Here is a 27341-nt window from a genome sequence, read left to right as displayed (position 1 = left end):
GCATTTTGCTGTAATATATTTAATTAGCTAAAGTAACGAAAGATATAATAGCAGATGATAAAGCGAAGTAAGTGACTGAAAAAGAATTCACTGTTTACATTTGGCGAGCAGTAAGGGTTGTCTCAATTTCAAGCGCGGGGACGTTTCTCCCAATACACCCCGTCCTAAAATGAATTCTTCGTCCGAGGAGATGAAGCCAAGTGCCAACTCCTGATGAACGAACTATACTTTAACTTCTTTTTTTGGAACAGAATACGTATTAAAGGGTTGAATCAGACTTACTTTAATCCATTGGTTTCTCTCATTGCTTTTGTACTAAAATTTGTGTGAGCTCCAGCACCATTCCAATTGCCTGGCATTGGTTTAGGATCAAAACTTACAACTACTCCAAACTCTTCAGCAATTTGATGAAGAATAAATCTTGACATCCAAACTTCATCACCAATTGATGTTCCTTCACATGGGCCAACTTGGAACTCCCACTGAAATGAAAAAGTATTTCTATTATACAAGGTGTTCTATAATCACTCTCTTTTATCTATCACAACTTCAAAACTTGTATGATGGTGGAGGAGACATTATCGTAGTAATAGCAAAATTTATGTTTTAAAGTATAAATCTTTATCATCAAGCCAGAAGTTGAAACGGATTTATGAAAAATCTATTAGTAACCCAGTTTTGTGAATAAGTTGTTTGCAAAGCAGCTTAACTTTTAGGAGGTTTTCTTCCTACTTCAGTGATTATTGTCACTTTTATTTTCGTAAACTCTTTTCATAATTACAGTACTAGTTTACTTCTATAATTTATATCTGTTAATATTCTTGTTAAAACTAAAAAATACTTGCTAAAACAAAAACATAAAATATCTAAACATGTGGGGTCACAAATTAATATTGAAGTGAGAAAAAAAAAATCTTTGCACACATTTACTGTAATCATAGTTATGATAGTTAGTCATAAAACTATTTGAATGCATCATTAGCATGAAGGTAAATTTCTTTCTATTATTTTTTATTTAAGAAACATACGGGAAAATAAGTTCAGATTTTTGATTTATCTATTGTGTAAACAAATGTAAGTTTAAAAATGGATTTTAATAATACTTAATGTACCTGAAATGCAACTACAAATAGTGTTATTACCATTATCAATTAATTGTTTTTTAATACTCAAGTAAAATGTTTAACTAAAAAAAGAGTCAATGTGCAAGAAATTTCTTAATAAAAAAAAGCAAATTTTTTTTTGAAGCTTTATTTTAATATTTCTAAATTCTTTCCGGAACTATATTTTGTTTCGAGAATACGCTGTGCTTCACCACAAAAAAAAAATAATAATAATAATAAATAGAGGCTGCCAAAAGTTGAAGAGCTGAATTTAGCTAACATCGGTTTCTTATTTCACTTTGTACAAGTTTTAATAATTTTTATTATATAAAACAGAATATTAAAATAATAAGAAATACTATAAAGAAGAAAATTAAAGTAATGAAAAACTTTTATCTAAACTCTAAAACTCTTTTAATTAAAATTATTAAAGAAAGAAAAAATTGCATCAAATTTTTGGTGTATGAAAAATTGATGTATTGAAAAGGAAGGAATTGAATTGAAAAGGACATTTCTATAGCATTTATTTTATAGCCTTAAGGGCATAACTCTTTTACGATTTCTATCTTAAGAATTTTCATTGATGAATTATTTTCATTTTTTTTTTAGTATGCTCGAAATAAAAAGTTTTTATTGATTCTCTTTATTGAATTTTATCCATCTTCTTTATGGAACCAATATAGGGAACCGTGCATTTTATTTCCGTCTTCTGAAATTTGTAGTTATAGGAAGCAATATGATATTTAGTGAAAAAAATGGAAGTATTTTTATAGCAAATTATATGGTATTAGTTGCATAATACTATGCTAATTTTTACATACTTTTATGTGTGTGAAAATATTGAATTAAAATGCTTTCTCCAATTTTCAAATAATCTGTGCCCGAATTTATATTTTCTCTGTAAACATAACAGTCACAGCAGAAAAAATTGGAAATACTCCATATGATCCCCTCATCGGGAATAATTAAAAAATTAAGTATGCAAAATAATTAAATTCCATTACAAAAACAGATGTTTTAATTAGAGTTTTTTATAATTTTTATTTTTGATTATAGTTTTTTAATTAAGCCGACCGGCCTGTCTAAGGGTCAAGGAATTGGCCTTGCAAAGTTCTGGGTTCGAATCCCGGGATAGACAAGGATGTTTTCTTCTCTGTACTCTCTATCCTTACTGTGGGAGCAACGTTGGCCCACCTAATATGTTGCCCCTGAAAAAGTGGCCAACAAATCTTCCCTTCATAGGCCTGTGTGAAGAAAGTTCATTCTCCAGGTGGGCATTGTTGAAAAAAAAAGTTTTTTAATAAATGAAAAGTTCCACATCCTTCTAAAATTATACTGATCGTAGGATTGACTTAAATTTAAATGGTTTTAGGAATTCAGAAACAAAAGGCCCAACTTTTTTTAATAAAGGTCATTTTGTAAATGTTATGCTTAATAACCTTACCTGAGCAGGCATGACTTCGGCATTTGTTCCACCTACATTAATACCAGCATACAAGCAAGCCCTGTAATGAGCCTCAACAATGTCCCTACCATAGGCTTTTGTTGCACCAATTCCACAATAATAAGGTCCTAATAAAAATATTGCATAATAATTATGAAAAACAAGAACTTAAAATCAGCATAATATAGCAATGTCAAATTTATATACAGTGTGTTTTACAATGACAATCCTTAATGTATAGATTTAGAATTCTTATTAGTAGGGGAGAGTGGGGTCAATTGTAAAATTTTTTACTTAACTATTTTTAACTAACAAAAAATGCAATATATCATTAGTATTAATTGACAGACGAGTAAAGTAGACAATCCTCTACTAGAAAAAAAATAAATACCTTATTTTAAATGTTATTATACTAGTTATTAACAATTTTTGACAGTCGTGCACTTAAATTCAACTAAAACATAGTTAATTATACATATTATTATAGTTGTGATATATTTTTTATTGATCAAAATAGTAGCGATATTTTAGGAGTAAAAATAATAATGAGCAGAGACCTAAAGGGTTAAACTTTTAACTTTAAAGGGTTAAAAATTTTAATTTGTGCTGTGAAAGGTGACAAATAAAATAATGCACATGCAACATAATATAAATGATATAGGGAACTATTGGTGGTTCTTAAAGAGTTAAGTAATGGTTTGTAAACATAAGATTATTTATTTTTAGCTGTTACAATCGTCCCTTTACTTATTGTTACAATCGTCCCCGAAACGGAATTTCAGCTTCATTTGTTGAAAACAATGCTAGTTAATTAACAAAACTAATCTCTTTTTTTTTGAAATGTTAATTAAGATGTCCACTTACATATTCGGTTAATAATTTTTATTTGTTTAAACAAAATTACTTTGTTACAATATAATATCCTAATACCAAAAAAAGTACTTACGTAGCGTGAAAATATGTTTTGTGACGTAACTCTTTCAAAAGTACATAAAAATGGTTGCCAGCAGGGGTGTACATGTAGATTTATTAAATACACCTTGTGCGCCACCTAGGAACCAAATCTAGAACCCGACACTTGAAATTTTTGCTCCGTTACAATCGTACCCTGTTACAATTGACCCCACTCTCCCCTAAAGTACACACATTAGGAGTTTCGAATTATTTTTTAAGTGAGTATAAAACAAAATACTGTCAAAATCTGAGAAAAACTTAACTGAAAATATCAAACCTTGCTTGATTGTAAGAGGAAACAAATGTGTTGAAGAGTTAATAGAGTTGAATGTTGCCTTTCACTTAGCACAGTCATGAGGCTAAGTAAGTACTATTTATTATCAGATGTAATTACGTTCTTACTGAACAATCAAACTAGTTTTGATGTTTTGCAATCCACTTTCTTCACTGATGATTCGACACATTTTAACAGTTTTACTTTCTCGCTTAAATATTAATTTGCGCCCCCTTGTGTATACTTTCTAGACGGAGATTCTAAATAATATATATGAAAGGTGAACTTTACGAACATTCTACATATTAATTGCTCAGATCTTGACTCATTCTCACCTTGAGGTCCAGGATATCCTTGTTTAGGCCATCCGAATGGGTGTCCGTCAACATCCAACAAAGTATACTCTTGCTCTAAACCAAACCATGGGTGGAAATCTGCAGCTTTCTCCATAGCCTTAACTAGTGAATGCCTTTTGTTGGATTCTAGAAGGAGGAATAAAAGAAATATTCTTGAACTAAGGAGAGGCTATTTGAAGTCTTATTGAACTCTTAGAAGAACGAACTAAACAACATTTTTAAATACTAGTTGGCTAAGCCTCCTTTTCGCTGCCTAACACCCACCTCGATAATTGCTTCACAATAATTGTCTTGACATAAAACAGATTTTTTATAGGAAAGTCGATATTATTCACTTATGTACCAAAAAGAATTCAGTTTGGTTACGCTAGGACCCTTCCCACTTACAAACATTTCCTTAATGATTCTATAATCTGTTAGTGCATGTAAAATTTTTACTCATTAATCATTTTTTTAAGTAACTATAAATTAAAGTTATACTGTTATAACAAATTTGGAGAATTCCCAACCACTCACCAGACAAGCTGATATATCTCATCAAGCTGATCGTTTAGTTCATAATCATTTAACGAATTTTTCTAACTTTAATTCTTTAATAGTAGCATATTAATATAAATTGCACCAAAAATGATAATTGGTAAACGGAAAAAGACACCGATTTCAAAAAGAAAATGTAATGTAAATGAAGCGTAATAAAGATAATATCACAGAATTACGTAAGAATAATGAAAAAAAAACTCTTATTTTTAAACTGAATTTGGGAGAAAAAAATTAAAAAACGTAATAGCAGAGAGTAATTTTAAAAAAAATTATGCATCACAGGTAAAAACCTTTAAATTAGGAAAACAAAAATATTTTACAGGAAAAGAATACTTTATTAATGTCATGCTGATAGCAACAACAAAATATATCGAAATCAATGCTAGACTGACAATGGAAAACTGTGTTGGACCAATGCTACGTTAAGTATGGAAAAATTGACTTCATAAAAAATGAAAATTTGTAATTTAAGAAATTAATTATACTTCAAAAAATTGAAATAATAGCTTTTATTAATTAAAATATTTTGCTTGTAGCCGTCAATCAACAATTAAAACTTGTATTGTCATTCCGCACAGGTTAAATGTGAGGAAAAGTAGTCAAACTTTATAATAGTCAAAGTAGTCAAAATTTTATAAAGTTATTTTGGATACATAACTTTTATTGCATTCGTTGACTGAACAATTTTACATAAAATTTATTATAGAAATAAATATAACCTTTCCACCGTTTAATAATAATGGAAAACGATATCTTTACCGTAAACGTCGAATAATATGACGTCATGAGATTTCTCTATTATGTAATAAAGATATATAATAAACACTCAGTTTCAAGCATTTGATTTCGAATAATAATCTATCAAAGCCGTAACATTTATGAGGGATTATAAATACATGTTACTGATTAATAAGGTAGAAATAAATAATTTGCTATTAAATAATCCTGTAACTTTCATTAACTGTATGTTGATGACAACCAAAGATTAATGGGTCATTTTTTTTTTAATAATCCCATTCTATGTTTTTAAGTCCAATGACAATGCACAGAACAGTAAGAAGAAAAAAATAAGAGGAAAAAGAATAAAAAAGAAAATAAATTATAAAGAAAAAGTTACATAGTTTTTGTTTTCTGATAAAATTGCTAAAGCAATTTTTCCTAACTTTAACTTATGGTATTTTAAATATTATATTTCTAAAGCAATTTTTTCCATCATCATCATAGTTGGCCAGACAGCCCAATATGGGCCAATGCCTTCCTCTGAAGATTTCTCCATAACGACTTCCGCTTTAACTTTGATCTCCAATTCTTTTCATTAATTACAAGAAAATCAGACTCCAACAAGTCAGCCCATCTCAACCGCGGCCTTCCCCGCCTTCTTGTTCCAGTGGGTCTAAGAAAGCAGTATCTTTTTTATTGTATTGTCATCACTTATTCGAATCAAGTGGGCCATCCGATTCTTTCTATTTTTATGTATTTAATAATATCGGGTTGTTTATAAATCCTGTACAGTTCTAAGTTAGATCTCCTTCTCCAGTTATTGTTTCATTTACACCACCAAGTATACTCCGCAAAATCTTTCTCTCAAATATTGATACAATTTTCCTCCAGTTTTAGCATTGTCCAAGCTTCAGAAGCGTATGTCAAGACTGGCCTGACAAGAGTTTTGTAAATTAAGAACTTTGTTTTTCTAGAAAGAAACCTAGACTTAATAAATCTTCTCAGCTCATAGACAGCCTATTTGCCAGATTGACTCCTGAAATAAAAAACCGAGTCTTTCTGTTGTCAATAGTAATAATTGATCCTAAGTAAGCAAAAATCTTTACTGTTTCAGTTTTTTCCAAACTTTATTATAATATCATTTATTCCAAATATTATATTGCTAAAGCAATTTCTTTTTCAGACTTCAAAATATTAACCAAATAACCATTTCTCACTTTCTTTTACAACGTCAAATTTACCAGAGGTGGTTGATACGCAAATTCACTTTTAAATTTATTTTTATTAAATGTATTTTAATTTTTTGAGGGTTATAACAAGCACTAGTTTAGGCGTTATGATAAACTTCAGTTTCATCTTCACGCGTAAGTGATGTAATTACATTCGAAATTTTTTTTTTTTAATGCCAATAAACATGTCTCTGAAACAAAAGTTTAAGCAAAAAAAAAAATTTTTTTTCCAACCAATAATCTGTTCCTGGCTGTATTTATTTCTTAATTTTTACTTATTTTAAGCTTATGCTTCTCATTTTGTCTGTGTTAGTAGTACAAGTGTTCTAGCGGACGAAGCACTCACTATTTTTTTATAAACTTGGAAACATTCGTCGCAAATAAGTATTAAACGATTTTATTTATTTATTTTCGTTTTGGTTTTCGATGTCTTAAAAAACATTGATATAGTTTATACGCTCTTTTTCCATTGCAAGGAAATTTAGTATATTGGTTTGATATCGCTTAATTTAATTTGATGTGAAAAGGATCGTATTTTGAAGAATTATCAGAAGTAACTAGAAGCTGAAGAATCTAGAAAGATTATTTTACCATCACTTATGAATTGCGAATACCATATATGTAAATACTTTATTAATAGCTTTTAAAGATTCAATCCCAGTTGACGATACCAGCAGCCAACAAATTCAGGAATCCTATTATCAGGTATTGTTTGTCATGCAGTCCTAATGAATCGTCATTGGTAACGTCTCCTAGGATTTTATCTTTAAAATAATTTTGAATTTGTGCCCCTATTTCAAGTATAACGATGAATTGGCGCTTCCTATCAAAATTAAGTAAGTGATGGTAAAATACACAGTAACTTTCTTTCATAGAGTTTCTTGTTAAACTCTAAACTATTTAAATCCAGTCTAGTTTATAGTTTCAAAGTAATAAAAAATGTGTATAACGTAGAGAAAAGACAAATTAAAATGCTACCCATAAAAACTGCCTATTACTGTTTATTGGTGATATTTATTTTAAGAAATTCGATATTTTGCATACACGTTCACAAAAATTTATGATTATTTTGAAAGTTTCAATTTAAGCAAGAGAATTTTATTAGTTGTTATAAGTTAGTAGTTAGTATATAAGTTAGTAGTTAGTATATAAGTTAGTAGTTAGTATATAAGTTAGTAGTTATACTGATTGATTTGAGGAACTTTATTACAGCTAAATTTTCGTAACAAAAGGTTTATTTTTTTTATTAAAAGCTAAATTTAGTTAAGAGGAAACAAAATTCATAAGATTTGTACTTAATTGTTTAAATATTTTGTAATATTATTTGAAGTTTTTTCTTGCTTTGACTTCGCCAATAATGCACCAACTATTTGACGCCAAAATAATTAAGTGGTATTTTATCTTCTTTTTTTCTTTTTTTTTTTTTAACTCATCAGCTTTAGCAATCGAAACGATGCCAGAGTAGATTATCTGCATGTAAGTTACTTAGATTTAAAAAAAAAAAAAAAAAAAAAAAAAAAAAAAAAAAAAAAGAGCTTTTAATTTTTGGTGATTTTAAAAATGTAAGAAAGTAGTTTAACCAGTTTGTAAAATTTCCCTTTTTGTTCCCATACAGCAGCTTGGAATCGTTGCTCAAACATTAAATATTTATCCATAAAATTCAACATATTGAAAAAAAAATTTTAATTTTTTATTTTTTGAGTTTAATTGGATTGAATATTTAGGTTACCGAAATAAGCTTTTTTCAAATAGGCTGCGACCATTTCAATGTAAGTAGTACTTAATAATAATAAAACCAAACAGTAATGCTAAAAACTAAGTCTGGCACTAGAATAAATTTGTTTTAAATAAATTCGAAAATTCTTCTAATCATTTCTATAATTGCTCAAGATTTTCATAAAGGTGCTCTCTTATATTGCTAGTAGTACTAATAGTCTTAAAATTCTGAGTTCAAATTTAACCCTTTCATTACCTTCGTACCAGTCTCATCTATCTTCTTCAGCCGCATGTAAAATAAAATATTGTATTGCTTTTCATTTGGAGATTTCTTCGAATAGGCGTTTATTCTACCTACTTTTAAAGAGAAAAATCTGCAAAATAAAATCATCCAAAACAATTCTAACTATGAATAATTATCGTTTAACTAACTTATAGTGAATTACTCCTCTTGAAGACCAAAATATATTAACCGGTTTTTAGGTTTGAATTCGTAAAGAGTTTTCAAAATTATAATTGTGCCACGGGAACTTAATACCAATTTTACGTGTATACCTCACCAAAAAGTTATTTTAATAAGTCTGCGTTTTGGTGCAAATATTTATGAAACTGTCGGGATTTCAAATAATTGCTAAGATAATTTGAAAAACATATTTATTGACATCAACTGTGCAGAGCCGCAACGTTATTGGATACTATTGAACAGATTTATTCAAACTATCAACTTTTAGTACAATCGCGGAGTACTTAAACCAACACAATGTGAGAATTCCTTTAAATGTAAGCTTCACCTGGTATCTTGTACTTTTGTTTAATTTCAATTAGCTCATGCAAACCTTTGCATTTGAGATTCGTGTTCCATTATGAAAACTGTTTGTTTCATTGTGTTCTGCAACTGTATCACTATAGTTTAGTTATCGACCATAATTCAGGGGCTTCTACCCAAGATTGGGCTTCTATGCCTTTAAATCATAGAAATGTTAATTTATTTCAACCCAAAGAAAAAGAAGACAATCTCAGAAAAATCGGACCATAGACAGAAAGATAAGGATTAATCATCGATAAGTTTTTATTGACCTATAAACATTTAAAAAAAAAAAAAAACAATACGTTTTCTACGGAAATATTGTTACCAAAATATTAATATTTGGACATCATTATATCAAGAAATATAAATAAATCCTTTTTGTTAGATTGAGAAAGAATCGGAGGATAATTTAAAAATTAATTTTTCGCATATTTTAACTTCCTTTCATAAATAAAATTACATTAATCTAAACTTTCCCCATAAACATAACAAAATTATTTTAAACGGAAATTTCTACTTGTAGGTTCTATAAACAAAAAATAAATAAATAAAAAATTAAAAATAAATAATAAATGTCTTAAAGATTTAAAGCAAAGCAAAGCTATAAGTGTATACAATTATCAGAAAATGAAAAGACAATATGAATCTAATATGAAACAAATTCAGGTTTAATGTGCGGATATTGTAATTCTAAACAACGATATTTGTCATGTATTCGTAATAAATAACACCATTTAAAGTTAGTAAGCACGTTAATAAAAGCCTAAATTGCATGGAAACATTGTTGCCCTTATTTGCATTATTTGGCGATCAATATCAGTTTTATTCACTACAGATAACATATTCTGCAATAAAAGCTAAGAGTAAAACGCCCATTAATTCCGCGATATTATTTTGTCAACAAGATCTTGTGCAGCTTCAGCATCTCAGACCCGAAAATGGTCGCTATAGCAACGATCAGCTGCCTATGAACAACAAGGAGGAGAATTTGGCTTACTGCCAATCCTGCGCTATTTTCCGTATCCTAGATTTTGCACTTGACACAGTTTTACGACACCTGGAAGAATTGTTTTTCCAGGGAAAAGGAAAGATAATATCAATTCAATTTAATGATACATAATTCTTAATAACTATTTTAAATATAGTTTTTGCATGATAATAATGTTAATGAATTAAATCGTTGTTAGCTTATTTAATTTAAGGAGAAAACTACATCCTGTTTTCTCTAACTGTTTTCCAAAACAAACTTAACTTTTTAAATTTATTAATTCTCCATATTGTTTTACTTACCAGTAGGTTGTTTGTTGAATCTGTATGTTTCGCAAAGCACAAGCTTGTTGTTGCCTCCACGAAAAGGATCCTTATAAATTGCAACGGGATATAAATATACATCAGAATTGGAACCTTCTGCCTGATAGGTGCTAGAACCATCATAATCCCATATGGGAAGCTCTGCAATGGGGGAAAAAAATGATTTTTTTTATTCAATTGTGGAATATTATTTTCGTGGAATTTGTTTTCGATAGAAAGTTAGTTTTTATGCGATAATTAAAAGTATTTTTTTTTATGTTAATAACACAATCAAAATAATAAATGATACAAAAATCTAAAAAGGAAAAAATATACAACATTATTTTTCCTTTTTTGTTTTAAAAACTGAATTTAAAAAGAAAATTTGATAATATAAAAACAAATTGTATACTATTTATTGGTTTCGTAAGAGTGCCAATATTTATCATTGCCATTAATTTGTCAATTAATCTGTAATTATTAACATGAAATACAACATGAGAATTACAAATTATGCTAGCACACGATGGCAATCATAAAACTATAACATATAGGAAATAAAGTAAACACAGTAATTATAACACATGCTGACAACATAAAACTAACACAGCTATAGTGAACATTGAAAGTAAGTGCATTAGCGTAAAATACGACATTAAGTTAGAATACCAGAAGTTAGGGTTAATAAAGTTTGTAGAGTCAATAGCAGGACGTAGATAATTGTCAATATCAGGGTAGGGATTTCAAAATTGTTACAATTCAGATTTCTGCGAAATTCACAAAAATTAAATTGATTTGCAATATTTTAATTACTGATTCTTTGCATAATGTGTATAGTAATAAAAAGAAATTAAATTTCGTAATCGATCGAGAATTGTGAAATATAAAGAACATTGCAAAAAAACTTTTTTTTTCATTTGTTGGTGTGATTTTTACGGTTGTGGTCGTGCAAAACCGTATCGTAATAAAAAAAATTTTCTCTTACAGTTATAAAATAAGATTTTACAACAAATCTGCTGTGTAGGTAATGGGGAATATTTAATATGGGCAGAATTTGTATCGACTTGTCTTCGCTAGGGTTCGAACCTGGAGGCGTGCGCTCTGTCCCCTAAGCCATTGCGAGTATTTTATTAATAAAAAAATTATAATAGAGTTGATTTCGATTCAATATTGTATCTGTTAGCCATAAGGCTAAAACTGCATCTAATTGCAGTTTTATTTATACTATGTTCAAATCTATAAAGTAATTGCTAATAAGTAAGAGCAAGTATAGAAAGTAATTTTAAATGATTGTAGAAAAGGTTAACGCAAAACTGCAAAAAAAAACTGCTAAGGAACGCAAAACTGCATGAGCCAAAACTAAACTTTGGCCCAACGGTTATTAACCATTAGTTATTAGACAGAAAAACCGAGAAAAACCATTTTGTTAACAAAACAGTTTTAAACCGTTAAATATACAGGAAAATTCTGGGGACAAAACGTGTACTTTTTACTGTGCAGACTTGGACGGAAATGCTTTTAAAGTCAGCGTGTTTATCAATTAATAACTCAAAAAAGTGCGGACAAAAAACTTAAAATCGCGTCCGTTAAATTAATTTAGACGAACTTAATCACTTTAATGACCTTCAACTACTTAAAACGAACGAAAAATATAATACTTTAAATATTAATAATTTTTTTTTTTTTTAAAATCAGCAAATTAGGCGAGAATTTTTTAACCTTAATGAAATTCATTAAAATCCTTGAATAATTCTATTTTCGAAAACAATGAACCATTGGTGTAACTTTTAAACTAACTTTTGATTGGTGCAGTGTTAAAAGATTAGGTCAAGAATGCACAAAACTGTACATTTTCTTCTTATTATTATTAACATTTCGTGCCTTTTTCATAATTAGCTTAACAAGCGTTGGACAAAACGAAAGTCATGAAAAACAACGACAAATTTCCAACATTTAAAGAAATAAATTATTAGTTCTTTTCCTGTTAAAATGTATGATGCGAGAAATTTATTGAAAAATTTCTTCTTTCGCACTTCATAAATATTAATAAAGGAGTAGAGTTCACGGTAGACGACCATGAAGTACGTGAAATATTGCGACGAGCAGAAATTCGATCAGCTGAACAATTTCAAACAAGAAGAAATTTCAAAATGTCTATCACCTGTCGACTTTCTCTAAATTCTAATCATGAACTGGCAACTTAATGACATCCTCATGATATAATGTCGTGTAGCAGACAGATTGACTCTTTTCTGGAAAAAAATACACTCAAAATGAGTTTTTATCTTTCAATTTTTCGGGACTTACAGACAGAAAAACCGTCCGATTTTCGATGTTCCTACAAGAGAACGGCAAGCTGAAAGGATTCCATAAAAATATGTAAGGTTGAATGTCCCTGCTTTTTACGATCACTGCAACCACTCTTTCACATCACTCATTTAATATAGCACTTAAATAAAAAATTTAAAAAGCAAAACTTGCTATAACTTTATAACATCTCTTAATAAAACTTTCTCCTCAGAACATAGCAATAAGTATGGAATGATCGGGGGGGGGGGGGNGGAGGGGGGGGGGGGGGGAATGTACAAATTTTTGTTCTGAACATCCATTGTTGCAATGATTAAAATTTCTTCACATATTTAGCTACATAAAATAAAACGAATAACAATAAGTAGTATTCACAAACCATTAACCAAAGAAAAATAGGAGGGGAGGAAGATTACTTGCTTGCCGTGTGAATTTTACGGGAAAAAGGTTAACGGTTAACACTTAAGGTTAACACTTTGAGGACCAAAGACACTGACCCACTTTAAAAACCTTCTCGAATGCTCTAAAAAATATTTTTTAAAAATCAAAATTAGATCTGATGGAAGATCTTTGAAAACTAAAAGGAAACAATAATTTGTTCTCTAGTAAAAAATTGCCAATAAATGCTTATCATAATAAGAAGTCCAACGGTGGATATCAATAAAATATGCTCGTGTCTTAAAGGAACGTTCCCAAGAAACTAAAATGAAAAGATACGTGATCGTGATAACATAAAAATATTTGCTTCAAAAACTTATGAAGGTGGTAAAAGTCGACATGTTTCAAGAGCTTAAAAATATAGGCACCCATTCTCTAGGCCCGCTAGACGTGAAGGTAAAAGCCAAGTAAGTACACGTCCAGCGAGTCTTGAGAAAGAGCACTTATTTTTGAGCGTTCGAAACGAGTTGACTTTTACCTACTTCATAAGTTTCAGAGGCAAATGAAGTTATGTCGTCAAGTATGATCGTGTTTAATCTTAATAAATTTTTACTTCATTTTTTTATTTAATTTTGTTAATTTTAAATCTTTCAGAAATTGTTTAGTTAAAATGAACTATTCGTCAGTCATGATAAGTTCTATTTTTCTTTCCTTCTCTCTTTCTCTCTCTCTCTCTCCCCCCCCCCATATTTTTTTGTTGTTGTTTTTTTTCTTGACTTAGTACTTTTTTTGTATATTCTCAAGTAATAATTTTAGAGAAAACGATAAAAGATGGTGTCAAAACAGAATAAAAGTTTGAAAACGATAAAAGTTTAAAAAATAGAAAACGATTGCAAAAAAAGTTAGTTGAAGTTAGTTGATAAAAGTTTGACAACAAAGAAAGACTCATATTGCCTTCTCGAGGACAAAGTTGGCATCGGAAGCAACGAAACACGTATTTCAAAAAAAGGTGCAGATTTTATTGGGAAAAAAAAAACTTTACATTTGCATTAATAAAATAATTCACACTTATTGTGCCCTTCCGTCAGGGAAGGGCACAATCTTCCTGTTAAAAATACCTCTGTATGCTAGATTAAATAGTAATATAAGAATGGACTTGAAAACACTTACCAGATGGTGATTTGGGGACAAAATCTAGAGTTTTGGTTTTGGATCGCACATTTTCACCAGTGCCGTCAATCCAGACATACGTGCATTGGACTTTTCCTTCAGGTTGAGGCAGAGACAAGTATTTATTCAGAGTTTGTTTGGATAGTTTGAAAGGACTAGTCCCAGCCATGTCTTCAGCAGTACGTTTCTGAAATAAGAAGAAAATGTATCTTTTCTTTTTCAATTAATACCTTAAGTAGGTTAAGCAGTTTATTTTTTACAGTTGAGATTTATTTATTTTTTCCAAAGTTCATTATTTTCTTTGCTTAAGAGAATTATCTAAATAAATCACTGTTGGATCGTTGAGTTGAAAAGCCTCTTTTCTCTCAGATGGATATTTTACCTTGCAAAATCAAACGTACTTCGCTTGGAAAAAAAATAATCAGCTTTTCTTTTTCTAATTTTTTTTCTTCCCATTTTTTAAATGTTTTCTAGAATTGCCGAGTATTTTTCTACTAACATAGGAAATAAGGAAAAAACTCACAGGTGCAGTAAATGACATGGAAACTACGATTATTGGAATTCAAGAAAAAAACTAAAATGGAAAACTTAGGGCAAAGAAAACTTTTGAAAATTGTAATTTTTTCAAAAAGAAATTTAAGCAAAAAATCTACCTAAAAAATTTCTTAAATTTGCTTATTTTCGCTTAAAATCAGTCATTCATTTTTCAAAGAATAAATATTGATAATTAATTTTCTCTTTTAAATTTTAAACATGAAAAAATAAGTGGACTGTGGTAGCCCAGTAGTGAGAAAATCGGACTCGTTAGCTGTGTCTCTATCCTCGACACAGCTTAGACTCACTATGTTCATGCGGTATATGCGTTCGTGAAATCTGTGGAATCAAATGTCCTGTGCTCTGTCACTGAGTAGTACCATGGGTATACTGCCGTGCAATTGAAAAAAACAATGTACTAAGGGCTTCATGATTGATTCCGAAAAAAGTGGCTTGACAACTGTTTTCCTTCTATTGCTAATGCTATGAACACTAAAATAGAATCTAAAAAAACTGATAAAATAAAATAAATTTTTGAAAAAATTTTCTTCCAATATGTAGTTCACCTTAAAAAGATGTCAAATATACAAAAATCTCAATTTTGAATTTTTGTCGCTTGCGTTGATTTTTTCTACTGACAGGGATTTGGAAAAAATTCTCTTCTACATCAGATTTACGTCTAAATTGGGGAAATAAAGATGAGTGGTACTGCCATCTATCTGTGGGATTCTGAGCCAAGACGTGCTTTTACCCTTGTGGTGCTCTCTTGTCATGCTCTCTTTGCTGGAAAACATAATACACGTTTTCCTGCCTTAATGTGCAAAAGGCTAATAGCTGGCGAGCTTGTTCTGTCCAAGTATTATAGCAAACAACAAAAATCAGTTAAATGTGCCAGAATTAAGGAAATTGGATCATAATAGAGGAGATGATTAATTTAAAAGATTTCTTTAAATCTCAACATAAAGTTTAGATTGCATTTTTAATATTCACGTTTCACACATTACGTAGTTCGAAAAGAGATTAACGCAGTTTTTAATATTTTAGGCAAATTTAAATAAAGTTTTGATTTTCAAACAATTATTATTTTTTTTTTTTTTTAATTTTAGCAGAAAATTGATATTAAATAAATGAAAGGACAAGGGAAATTAGTCACTTAGCATCTTTTATTTTTAAAATATAAATTTGCATCCTTTTTGCACTCTACGTCACTACAAAACAATGTCTTAGAATGCTTCAAAATTCTTTAAGTATATGAATTTCATACATTTTCATAGATGAAGAATACCTCATAATATGATTTAAAGAGATTTTTTTTCCTTGGAAATACTCAGTGATAAAAATTCCTAAAGCTAATTTTACTTTTGATTCCAAAAATGGTTAACTTCCACGAAACATAATTTTTCTAGTTTCAGCAACGAAATACTTATTTATTAATGCAATATGATAAAATTATTCATTTGTGCCGCAGTATTAAAATTGAACAGCGTATAGAAGCACACATATTTAATACTGTGCAACGGTTTGTCCCTCTTAAATAAAGTCAGTTTGATTTTGTGCTATAATCTGACGCAAACAAAAATTTAATGTGAATAAAACATGTTATATGTTTATGAAGTTCGTATTTAAATACATACATATTGATAAGGAGTAACTCGCTCTTCCCTCCACCTGCGGCACAGGAAAAAAAAATCGAATAGGTAAAGAAAAAAAAAAGGGGGGGGGGGAGATTTCTATTAACATAAAGCCAAAAAAACTTCTGATTATAGCCAAAACAACCCGCTACATTTATACCTATAATACCTGAAATATGAGATAATATCATCAATATTGTCAAGTTTATCATCAATATTGTGTAAGGTTTCAATGATGTTCTGTTATATACTGTCACTTTTTGATATACTACAGACTTACTGTGGATACCCCCCCCCCCTTGTTTTCTTAGGGATTGAAGTAAAAGGGGAAAACTGGGAAAACAGGTCATTCATAGCAAGCACCCTGTTATTACCGACAGGTACCCTGTTACCCACCGACGTAAATTAAGGTACAAAAACAGCAAATTTATTTTTAACGAATAATAACTTTTAGTGATAACGTTATTACGTCACACGTTAACAGCTAGAATAAAAAGAAGCCCGGAAAACACACAGACAGTCACAGAAAAACGATGGCAGACAAATTCAGAAAAATAGAATATATTTAGAATTTTATCAACAAAATGTGCACAGATCTTAGAGACAATTTTCAACACACATTTATTTTTAAACTTTTCCTACGTTAGAACTACTTATTAGCAAAAGCTATCATATTTGGAAAAAGGATGCATAACTATTATCAAAGATATTTAAAGTAAATTAACTTCATGACACACGTCGTTCATTTTTCTTAAAGAGAAGGAATGGGACAGAGAAGAGATTCTACTTCCTTTATGTCAACTTACGGTGACAGACTAATACTATTTCCCTTTTTATAAAACAGTTAATTCATATTTATGAATATTTTTTGTTTCATTTTATTCATCGTGTTCCATAAAGCCTTATATTTTAAAACTCGAGGTTGGAAGTATTTTTTATTTTATGTTTGGTAAATTCTTTCACTTTGAAATTTAATTACTATGTTCAATATGAAACATTTTAATAAATGAAATGAAATCAAAAAATATTATTTAGTTACTTAATAGGAAAGGAAATAGCGGTAAATTAACATGGAGGAATAATTATTCAATTGAATATGAGTTTATTCATCATAAAAATAGATGCTTTAAAATTTAAAAAAAAATTACACAGAATGGGAAAATATTCGACTACTGGAGACTTCCCTATTGGAAATACTGGGAAATTATCAATTACTTATTTGGACATAATACTATGAAACAGTTTTATGTAAAACAAAATATCTTTAAGGAAAAAATATGTCTTAATCCCGATATGGCCCTAACTCGTAATTTGTAATACTCACATCAAAACGAACTTGTCAAATCAAATAAAAATTACTAATCACTTTGAAGTTAAAAACACAAAAATTTAAAAACTAAGCACCCAAAAATTAACTTAATCAAACCATAAAATTGCTAGTAAAATTTTCCTTACCCGAAAAAAACTTCATTAAATCAATCAATAATTCATTAAATTAATATAAAACTAAGATTGGAGGAATTGCTCATATAGATGAATCTCATACGTTCTCCAAACGAAATTGTTTTTTGTTGTTAAAATCTGTCTGTTTACCAACTGAATATATGATGAAAAAAAGGAACAAATTGGATCAATGCCAAGGCTGTTGTTTACGTCTCATTGTTTTCAATTAGAAACAATGGATTTACAACTTATTAATTAGGAGATGAAAGAAAGATGATCGCAACTTAAAATTTGTTCCTCAAGCAAACATGTTGCTAATATTTCTATATACTATATATCTATTCTATTTCTGCAACTATTTCTAATTGAAATTTTACGGGTTCTTCGGTACGTTTGACCCATATGATAAGTATCGTAAGTATTATTTTCACATTATACTAATAAAGATGACTTTCGATAATGAAATTTCACAGTTATTATACAGTTTGAAACAGGACTGAGTAGTATTCAGATTTAAATTGGACTCTCAATTAGTTTTGTGTTCCATTACATAGCACAATTCTGATTTACATAATATTAAATCCGTTTGTACTAATAAAAAAATAATTTTTCTCTGACGAAATTCGTCACTGTCTCTTAACCCTTTGGCGCTGTAATTATGTATCGCAGCAGTTTGTAGCATGTAGTGGATGTATATAATGGATAGTAATAATTAATAAATACCAAATATATTTTTGCTGCAAATTAGAGAGTCAAAAAAAAANAAAAAAAAAAATATATATATATATATATATATAAAAGGGACACCGTGTCCTATCTGCGTCAGATGTACTATTTTTTTAAAAAATTTCAATTATAAAATGTAATTTTAAATAAAGTTTCTGTTACACTAATCGTATATTAAAATTATATAGTATACACTAATACGTAGTACACTAATCGTATATTAAAATTATATAGGTATAATTTTGTTAAAAAAAAAAAAAAAAAAACTATGAATGACGTTCACTCTAACTTTCTGAACGTTCGACGACTTTGTTTGCATGTTTCAAAGCATTCTGCCGAGTAAATCAATTAAGATAATTTAGAGCAAATATAATATTTGACCCCTATGTTCACACTTCTGGCAGTTGAGATCAATCGATTCTACAGATTTCACTTGTTTCCTTTTAAAATCACAAAATATCTCAAATCTAAATATATTTTCTATAACTTAACTTAAAAAAAGATTTAAGAAATTCATTGGTGACAATGCTTAGATTTAGCATTTTTTTTAAACAGACCACACGTTGTAACTCGAAGAAGAAAAAATATTTGTGAATTAGATTTCAAAATATTAAATGTATTAAACAAGCACGTCGTTATTTAGACTTTGGGATATTTCAAATAATCGTTTTCACCTAATTTCATTGTTCGATTAGTGGACAAATTTATTTGAATGAGCATTAATTGAGAAAGGAATGTAAACGCATATACTGCTTCAATTCGACAGTTAAAATTTAGAAGAGAAAGGGGAGAACTTTTTGCAGTGATATCCATGACTGCTACTTTTGACCTCTATGATTAATCACCCTGTCCTATCATTTGACCTGACTTACCAAGGTCAGCCTATGCTAATAAGGGTGTCTGCACTTCAGACTCCTACTCGTGGAATGACGGAGCTATTATTTAATGAGTTAAATTTCATCATGCACTATATAACGTATTTTTTTAAAGTTATTTTCTCACTTCTCTGACCATTAATTATTCGTTCATTTTCTAGGTAAAAACAATTCAGTAAAATGTATCGCCTCTTATGGCAATAGTATAAATTTTTGCATTCAATTCAGTAGAATCCAAAATTTTATATTTAAGGAACTTCGATCACCATTTTATAAATTTTGCGAATATATTCGCCACAAACACAGGCCCTACCACCAACTCGTTGACAGTTCAAGCAGTCGAAGTGGATGGTAGGTACTAAAAAAGAATCAAATCGTGCATCGGCCCAAGAAACAGCCCTTACACTAAACAAAATGTAACTGCATTGGTTTGAATGTAAGGTTTTAGGTATAACATTTGTATGCGGCTACGAGCTAAATTGTAAGTAAAAAAAAATTCTTTTGATTCAAAGCGGAGAGAAAAAACAAAACGAATTTCTTGATTAAATTAACCAGAATTGATCGAACATGCAATGCATTGGTTTGAATTAATAACATTCATTGAATAGAAAACCGCTCGAAACTCTCGCGATTGTGCCTGACAAGGGGATTTAAACCGGTGATCCGTCTACCACTGAGAATATTTTTATTAGCAGAATTCGTATCTGTCAGTCATCGCTGAGATTCGAACCTGGGATGCGAGGTCTCGATCCCCTGAGCCAATTATACTTCCAGATTAATTTAGCTTCTCCAAAAGATGTAAAGGGAATTCTTTCAAAATAATTTTAGTAATATTTGACAATGAGTTGTGGTCGGGCTAACCGTGGGAGATTTTCGTAAATTTTTCTCTAAGTGTAACACAAAGACGGGCTTGTTTCATTAAAAAAGTTAATGGCCTGTTTGCTCCAATGGTTGATCCAGAAGTTCCCTTGTCAAAAGGGTTGGGTTCAAAATTACAAGGATACGGAGTTGAACATTGATAGTCATAAACTCAGAATCGGGTCTGCTGTTCAACATCGGTTATAAAATATTGTACATTGTAAGACTGCACTGCCCACGGAGGTTTGTAGGAACGCCGGCATTAAATTCGAGTGATGTTTGTTAACTGCCATTAAATTCGTTACGTCAGAATGTATTGACTAAGTAGCTGGTGAAATTGAAAGTGGATAACGTGTTGACTTAGATAATTAATTTTCCATGATTTATATAGGCGTTATGACTTAATGAAAAGGAAAATGTAACTATTTTATCAAGCAAATAAATGAGTCTATCATTAATGATTTATTAATTGTCTGCTCTATAGGTAACAAAAAAGTAATTTAAGAAATTCGTGAAGACATGGCTCATTAACCGACATCGGTTGGAAGTTATTGCGTTTTCAAGACTATGTCTACGAAGAGAAGGAAGTTCAGAAACCATTCGTATAGAAAAGATTTCGTTCAGATAAACCAAAAATAAAGATCCGAATGGTGGTTTTTTATTTCAATATATCGAACAGCAAACAAATTATGACAGGAGTTACAATTAAGGAGTGGAAAAGTAATCCTGTCACAATTTGATGTTTTGAAAAATGCAAAGCAATTATTTGAAACTTCGCAGTTGACTCTTGGCTTATCTGATCATAATCAAATTGCAAACAAATTATGACAGGATCAGCTACTGTTAAGGAGAGGGAAAGTAATCCTGTCACAATTTGTTTGCAATTTGATTACATTCAGATTAACCAAGAGTAAACTGAAGTTTTAAATGGTTGCTAAAAAATAAAAAAAACAAAATTTAAAAAAAAAAACATCAAATTACGAATAAATGACAGATTTAGCTAGTGTTGGGAGAAAGAGAGCAATATATAATATATATAGCGTATATTGCTCTCTACACGCATAAAATTTAGCATATATAATATATATGTACTGATATAGCCCGTTAATTTGCTTGCAATTTGATAATTTTGAAAGCAAAATAAAAACTTTCAACACTTGAAACTTCATCATTTACACCTGGCTCGTCTGAACTCATCCCATGAAGTTTTTTCCGCGATATAGCAATCCGCTATAGACTCAAGAGTACCCGCTTCCTCGTATTCTAAATTGAGTTCAAATATACAAAAACTTGCGTGTAAGCTTCAATTTCATTACACGGATTCAATAAAATAAGGGATGCTTTATGTTGTATTGATTAGTGCAATGCAAATTTAACACGGTCTATTTATTTAAGGTTTATAAACCTAGTTTTAAGTTGGCGAGAAAATTATGACTCTTACAAGCATCATTCAATAGTGCGAAAAGCTCTGATTATTTAATTTTCTCCCGTTGAAATTTTTAGCGTGTTTATTCAATTGGTTAATTTTATGCATAATTAATAAGATAATTCACTTTTCATTTCATAAGCATATCATTAAAAGTTCACGCAGCTGTGGCAGGTATTATTGCGAAAGATTCTTGAATTGGTGAAAGAGCAAAAATAAAAAAGAACGAAGTAATCTATGAATCTGCGAAACAGCAAATGGGTGAATCAGAGAATTAAATCGGTGATTCCATGAATCAATTTATAAATAAGAAGCTTTTTTAACCTTTATTTAGTGGTAAAACTTTCAACAACCACAATATTGTGATTTTTCTTCTCTAAAATTATATTTTAAGCACTTTTAAACTTCTTGGCAAATGGAGAAGAAACACTTAACAATTCACAACTGTTTGATGTCTATAATTTGGAACTTTAAACAACCTCTGCCAAAATGATTTTTTTTTTCTGTCAATCCCAATTGTTAGTCTTTTTAGATGACTTTTCACTCACCTTCATAAGTATTTCTATCACTACACTATTTTTCAATGAAATATTTAAATAATAATAATAATAATCTCACAATGTTTAAAATTCGAGCTCATTGCACCAAAATAAATCTCGATATTCTAGGAAGTATTTTAAACTTAATTAAATAATTACTTATTCACTTGATAAATGACATAATGCCAAGCATTAGAATCACTGGCGTTATTCCAGCGTTTACGTTTTCGCTATTTTAATTGTTTGAAGAGCCGTGATTTTCTTTTCTTTTTTTCTGAGGATGAAATGTTTCACTAAATGTTAAATCAAATTAGTTTAACAGATATTAGAACAACTGCAATTGAAGTTTTTTTTTTTAAAAAAAAAAGTATGCAAGAGACTGTGAGACATGGAAAAGCATTAATTTTCATTACTTACCAAATTCAGATTTCTAAATGGAGCATAAAATAAAATTTTGCTTACGTCACTTTGAAGAAGATTGTCGTTAATTTAAAAATTATAATTTCATATAAGAATGAAACACTTAGGAAAAAAATTTATATATTCACACTTATGTTTAAATTAATTGATTTAATTCTAAATTTTTCCAACGGATTCAATCTTTAATTTATACACTTAAAAGGAAATTTTTAAATAAAAAGTACCGCCAAAACAACCAAATAATGGAACTCAAACAGTCAACACTACATATGTTTACATCACATAAATTTCAAATTATATATATATATATACGAATTTAAAATTTTATATATATATATAAACTGAAGATAGCATGCTTTCGAAAAAGTATTCAAATATCAGAATTTAAAAAATTGAGATAATGTTAGAAGATGACAAAAAAAAAAAAGCTGGACATATTTTAATATTTACAAAACATTCACACTTATTTGATATTTTGAATTTCACAACAAGAAATTCAATATCCAAAATAAAGTTCCAAACTATACACAAAAATATAGAAAACGAATTCAAATATTTTTCAAGATTTACATTAAGCAAACCAGGATTTCAAATATATATCAGAACATTTACACAAAACTTAAAAATATTTACCCAAAAATTGTGGTGATATTCATTTTGAGCATCTAAAGTTGAACTGAGACGACTAGGTAAAATCCTTGTGGTTTTTGCAATTCGTAAACATCTTATGACTGTTTTCACCAACATGATGGTAGATTAGAGAATAAAAATAATTTAAAGAAAAATTTAGAAACGTTACTAATGGCTAGAGTAGCCCCCTTTAAATTCTGGCACTGGCAATTCTGTCGCCGCGGGGCTAGATATTTACTGATGCTTATGCTTACAAGACAGACTTGTGTGGGCACAGAGAAGAGAAAATTCTCCTAAGCTTTTTGACTATTTCGCCAGAGGGCGTGGTGTACACCAGTTTTAAGTTGTTGTTGTTGTTAAAAAGGGGCGTTGGGTTTGTTATTCCTGGAATTTGAAGGGATAGTTTATTCGTAAGGGGGTGAGGGGTGAATGAGGAGTCTGATGTTAGAAGGTTTGTGATAAAGAAAAACTCGTGATTTTCATTAATGATTAGTTTAAGACAAATATGCTGCAGCTCTGTTTTTTTTTTTTTTTTTGAGGATGAAAAATTTAATGTGATAAATAAATAATTCAATGATTAATGATTGTTTAGAAGGAGAAATTTTTTGTTGACAGAGTGAATCCTTATGGAAAACCACATTTTTAAGAATGTTTAGGGTATTTTAAGCTATTTATTTAATTTTATTATTTATCGTATATATTGTTTTTATAATGTAATTTTTTTCATATAAATTTTTTTCATATACTATATTTTTTTCATATATAATTTCATTCATATTCAAAAAATTATCAATAATTGATTTTGAAAATTAAAGAAATTTCTATGTTGAATAATTGTTTCTCTTATATCTAAATAACTGCAAATTTGAAAAACTATTGTTTAGAAGTTAACAGTGTTTGGAAGATTTTACTTTTAACTCTGAAAAAGACAACGGTGTTTCCTGCAGCATTTCATAAATTATTAAAATGCTAAATATAATATTCTTCACTTATTCTAACCTAAATTAATACAAGATAATGAAAACAATCTGAAAAATAAATTTAATAAAAATTCTGCGTCAAACGGATAAAAGCTAGATATCATTATCTTACTCCCACAAATATAAACGTCTCATGTGTCAAATTATGTAGTGAACATTTATGAACTTGAAAACTACCACGAATACTACTAATAAATTAATTCGCATAGTTTTTTTTTTTTTTAGAATTAAATTAACTAAATAAATTTGGTTTTGGATCTTACAGTAAATTAAGATAAATTATTGATAATTCATATATTTATGGTTTCAATAATTTCCTGTATTCTTTTTCAATAGTTCATTTAAGCATAGGTTCAAAAAAGTTTAGAAAGGATTCATTAAGTTTGTGGTAAGGTATAATCGAAATAGCTGTCATAATATTCACTTGAGAAATAATTTTAGTTACCAACTAATAAATATTTGTATAAATATTTTTTCTCAAGATCGACCCGAGTCGAGTAAATTTTTCCGACTCCGATTTATGTAAAATTTTTGACGACTCCGAATCAGCAGTATGCAATTAAAAAAACAATAGATTTTACTATTAAAATTTATTGTCTTATATGAACTAAGAAAAAATACAGATGATCATCGAAAATTTTGGATTTAGTAACTATGTTGTAAAAACTCACGATTTGACTTAAATTTTAAGTAATTAATTGTATTACTTTATATAGTTAATCTTTTTACTTTACAATAGTTAATTATGTTACTTACATTATTAATTATTTTTCGTTAATTTTATGATTAGAGCATAGCATATATACTCTGTACTTAATGATTTAAGTTGAGAGTGTTCTGTAATCAACGTCCTTAATTCATATTTTTAGAATGATTTATAAATCGATTCGAACAATTAGAATTATTGATATCAAAAAGGCAATTAAGTTTGCAGATTACTATTTATTTAAAAAAAAAAGTTATTAAAATCTGAAGAATAATTAGAATCATTTTGACTATTTTGATGTCCCCGAAAGGTGCACAATTAAAAACGCTTTTCAGTCTCACCTAATATCTCATAAAACTGGTTTTAATCGATTTAACTCTACCTAAACTCGATAGAGAATCGTCAGAATTTGATTGTTTACTAATTGAAAGATTAATCTATAATACTTAATGTTTTCAAATGATAATGATAAACATATATTAAGTGCAGTAGTTGCGAAACACTCCTTGGTTTCTAGACTATCTTTTGTCTAATGTTGCCATTTTTGTTTTTCTTGACTTATTATTATAATAAGATACTAAGATAAATCATTATGATAGTTTTAGTAGAATTCCTATTAGTGCTATTGTAGAAACGTTCACTTAGAGTATTAAATATGAAAAGAGTAACTTTTTTTTAAAATGTCATCGGACATTTTTTCATACGTCATATGATACCTGATATTTTGGAACAAAATCCATAAATTTCAAAGTTTTGAGCTCGACAAGCGCTGAGTGATTGAAAAGTAATTTCGCAGTACTATTTTTAGCCACTTCTATTTCAGTTGGAAACTACATTTCCTTCGATTTTCTAGCTTACTTTGAGAGCATTCTCTAAAACCAAAAAATTTAAATATATATGAAAAATCATTGTAGCGTAGCCATACAATTTATTAAAGATATAAATTCCGCAAAAATTTCATTATTTTCTTAAGTTTTTCTTTTTAAATATTTTATGCAAAAATTTAAACATGAATAAACTAAATGTTTTAAAATTTCTTCAAATTAAATAGCCGTAAAGAGAAGCCAGCAGTTGCTTGATTAATAATAATTAGTTATTTTTGCATAATATAATTTATTTCCATAAATGTAATTTTTTATAAATATATTTTATTTTAACATATTATCATTTTTGCTTTGCTTCTAAAATGAATTGAGAAACTGGATAAAATTTGAGTGAAAATGAATGAAACTTAAAATAAATGAAGAATGGAATAATAAAACAAAAATTTCTGGGCACCTTGTGTATTGAACCTGATATAACATAAAATAATTTTATTTACTTATTTCTTTACTTTCTTTTAAGCGTAGCATAGAAAGCTTCCAATCAGCATTAAATTATGTGCGGCCTTTTTGAAAATTAGGCTTTAAATTTTATTTTATTCCACTACCACAGTTGAACAGCCAACCCAATTCTGAGTTTACGGGTTTCAATGATCAACTCCGCAGCCTTATAGTTCTGTGCCCCACCCAGAAGACAAAGAAACTTTTGGAACAAGCATTGGAATAAGCTAGCCTTCGTGAGCAACTTTCTAATGGAACTAACCCGCATTTGCGCTACACAGAGAGGGAAATCACTAAAACCTCTTACGGTTAGCCCAATGGCAAGGGGATTCTAATCCATGAGTCTCCACTTAGGACATTTTACGTCAGCACTGTGATCGGTGCGAGCCCAGAGCAGAATTCGTATCAACTAGCCACTGATGGGACTCGAACCTGGGTTATTCCATTGGGAAGCAAACGCACTATCCTGTCACTCTATCCAGTCAGGTAATGAAAATCTGGTCATGGACCAGGACTAATTGCTCGGTCTCCGGTATATGTTTAAAATAAAGACACTATTTATTTACTAAATACCTTTATTTTGAAATCCTTTTATTAATGTTCTCTAGTTTATTGGTTTTATATTTTCATAAAAATTGGCATTACAAAATGGTATTTTTTTTTACATTTATTTCAAAAAACGAGGGAAAAATTTCTTTCATCTGATTTAATTTTTTAAAATATTAACATTAATTTTACATTTATTTAAAAAACGAGGGAAAAATTTCTTTCACCTGATTTAATTTTTTACAATATTAACATTAATTTTACATTTATTTAAAAAACGAGGGAAAAATTTCTTTCATCTGATTTAATTTTTTAAAATATTAACATTAATTTTACATTTATTTCAAAAACGAGGGAAAAATTTCTTTCATCTGATTTAATTTTTTAAAATATTAACATTAATTTTACATTTATTT

General features: G+C 29.1%; 1 protein-coding gene across 3 annotated transcripts in view; it reads right to left on the bottom strand.

Annotated features, from left to right (window-relative positions):
* The window catches only part of LOC107444940 (glutamine synthetase), an 82060-nt gene that overhangs the window by 3171 nt on the left and 51548 nt on the right, over positions 1-27341 (bottom strand). For 2 of the 3 annotated variants that reach the window (XM_016059219.3, XM_071183585.1), the window contains exons 2-6: positions 14290-14476; positions 10435-10596; positions 4111-4257; positions 2548-2675; positions 283-482 (exon numbers count right to left, since the gene is read on the bottom strand). In XM_016059219.3, coding sequence (XP_015914705.1) covers positions 283-482; positions 2548-2675; positions 4111-4257; positions 10435-10596; positions 14290-14458 — 806 coding nt within the window. In that variant the 5' untranslated portion in view covers positions 14459-14476. Of the gene's footprint in view, positions 1-282; positions 483-2547; positions 2676-4110; positions 4258-10434; positions 10597-14289; positions 14477-23374; positions 23897-27341 lie in introns of those variants that run through there. The other variant, XM_016059218.3, reaches the window with a different exon arrangement.

Source organism: Parasteatoda tepidariorum, chromosome 1 (assembly GCF_043381705.1).
Source record: "Parasteatoda tepidariorum isolate YZ-2023 chromosome 1, CAS_Ptep_4.0, whole genome shotgun sequence".
NCBI classification, from domain to species: Eukaryota; Metazoa; Arthropoda; class Arachnida; order Araneae; family Theridiidae; genus Parasteatoda; species Parasteatoda tepidariorum.
Note: the sequence above shows the minus strand (reverse complement) of the source record. Positions and strands in the feature narration are given on the sequence as shown.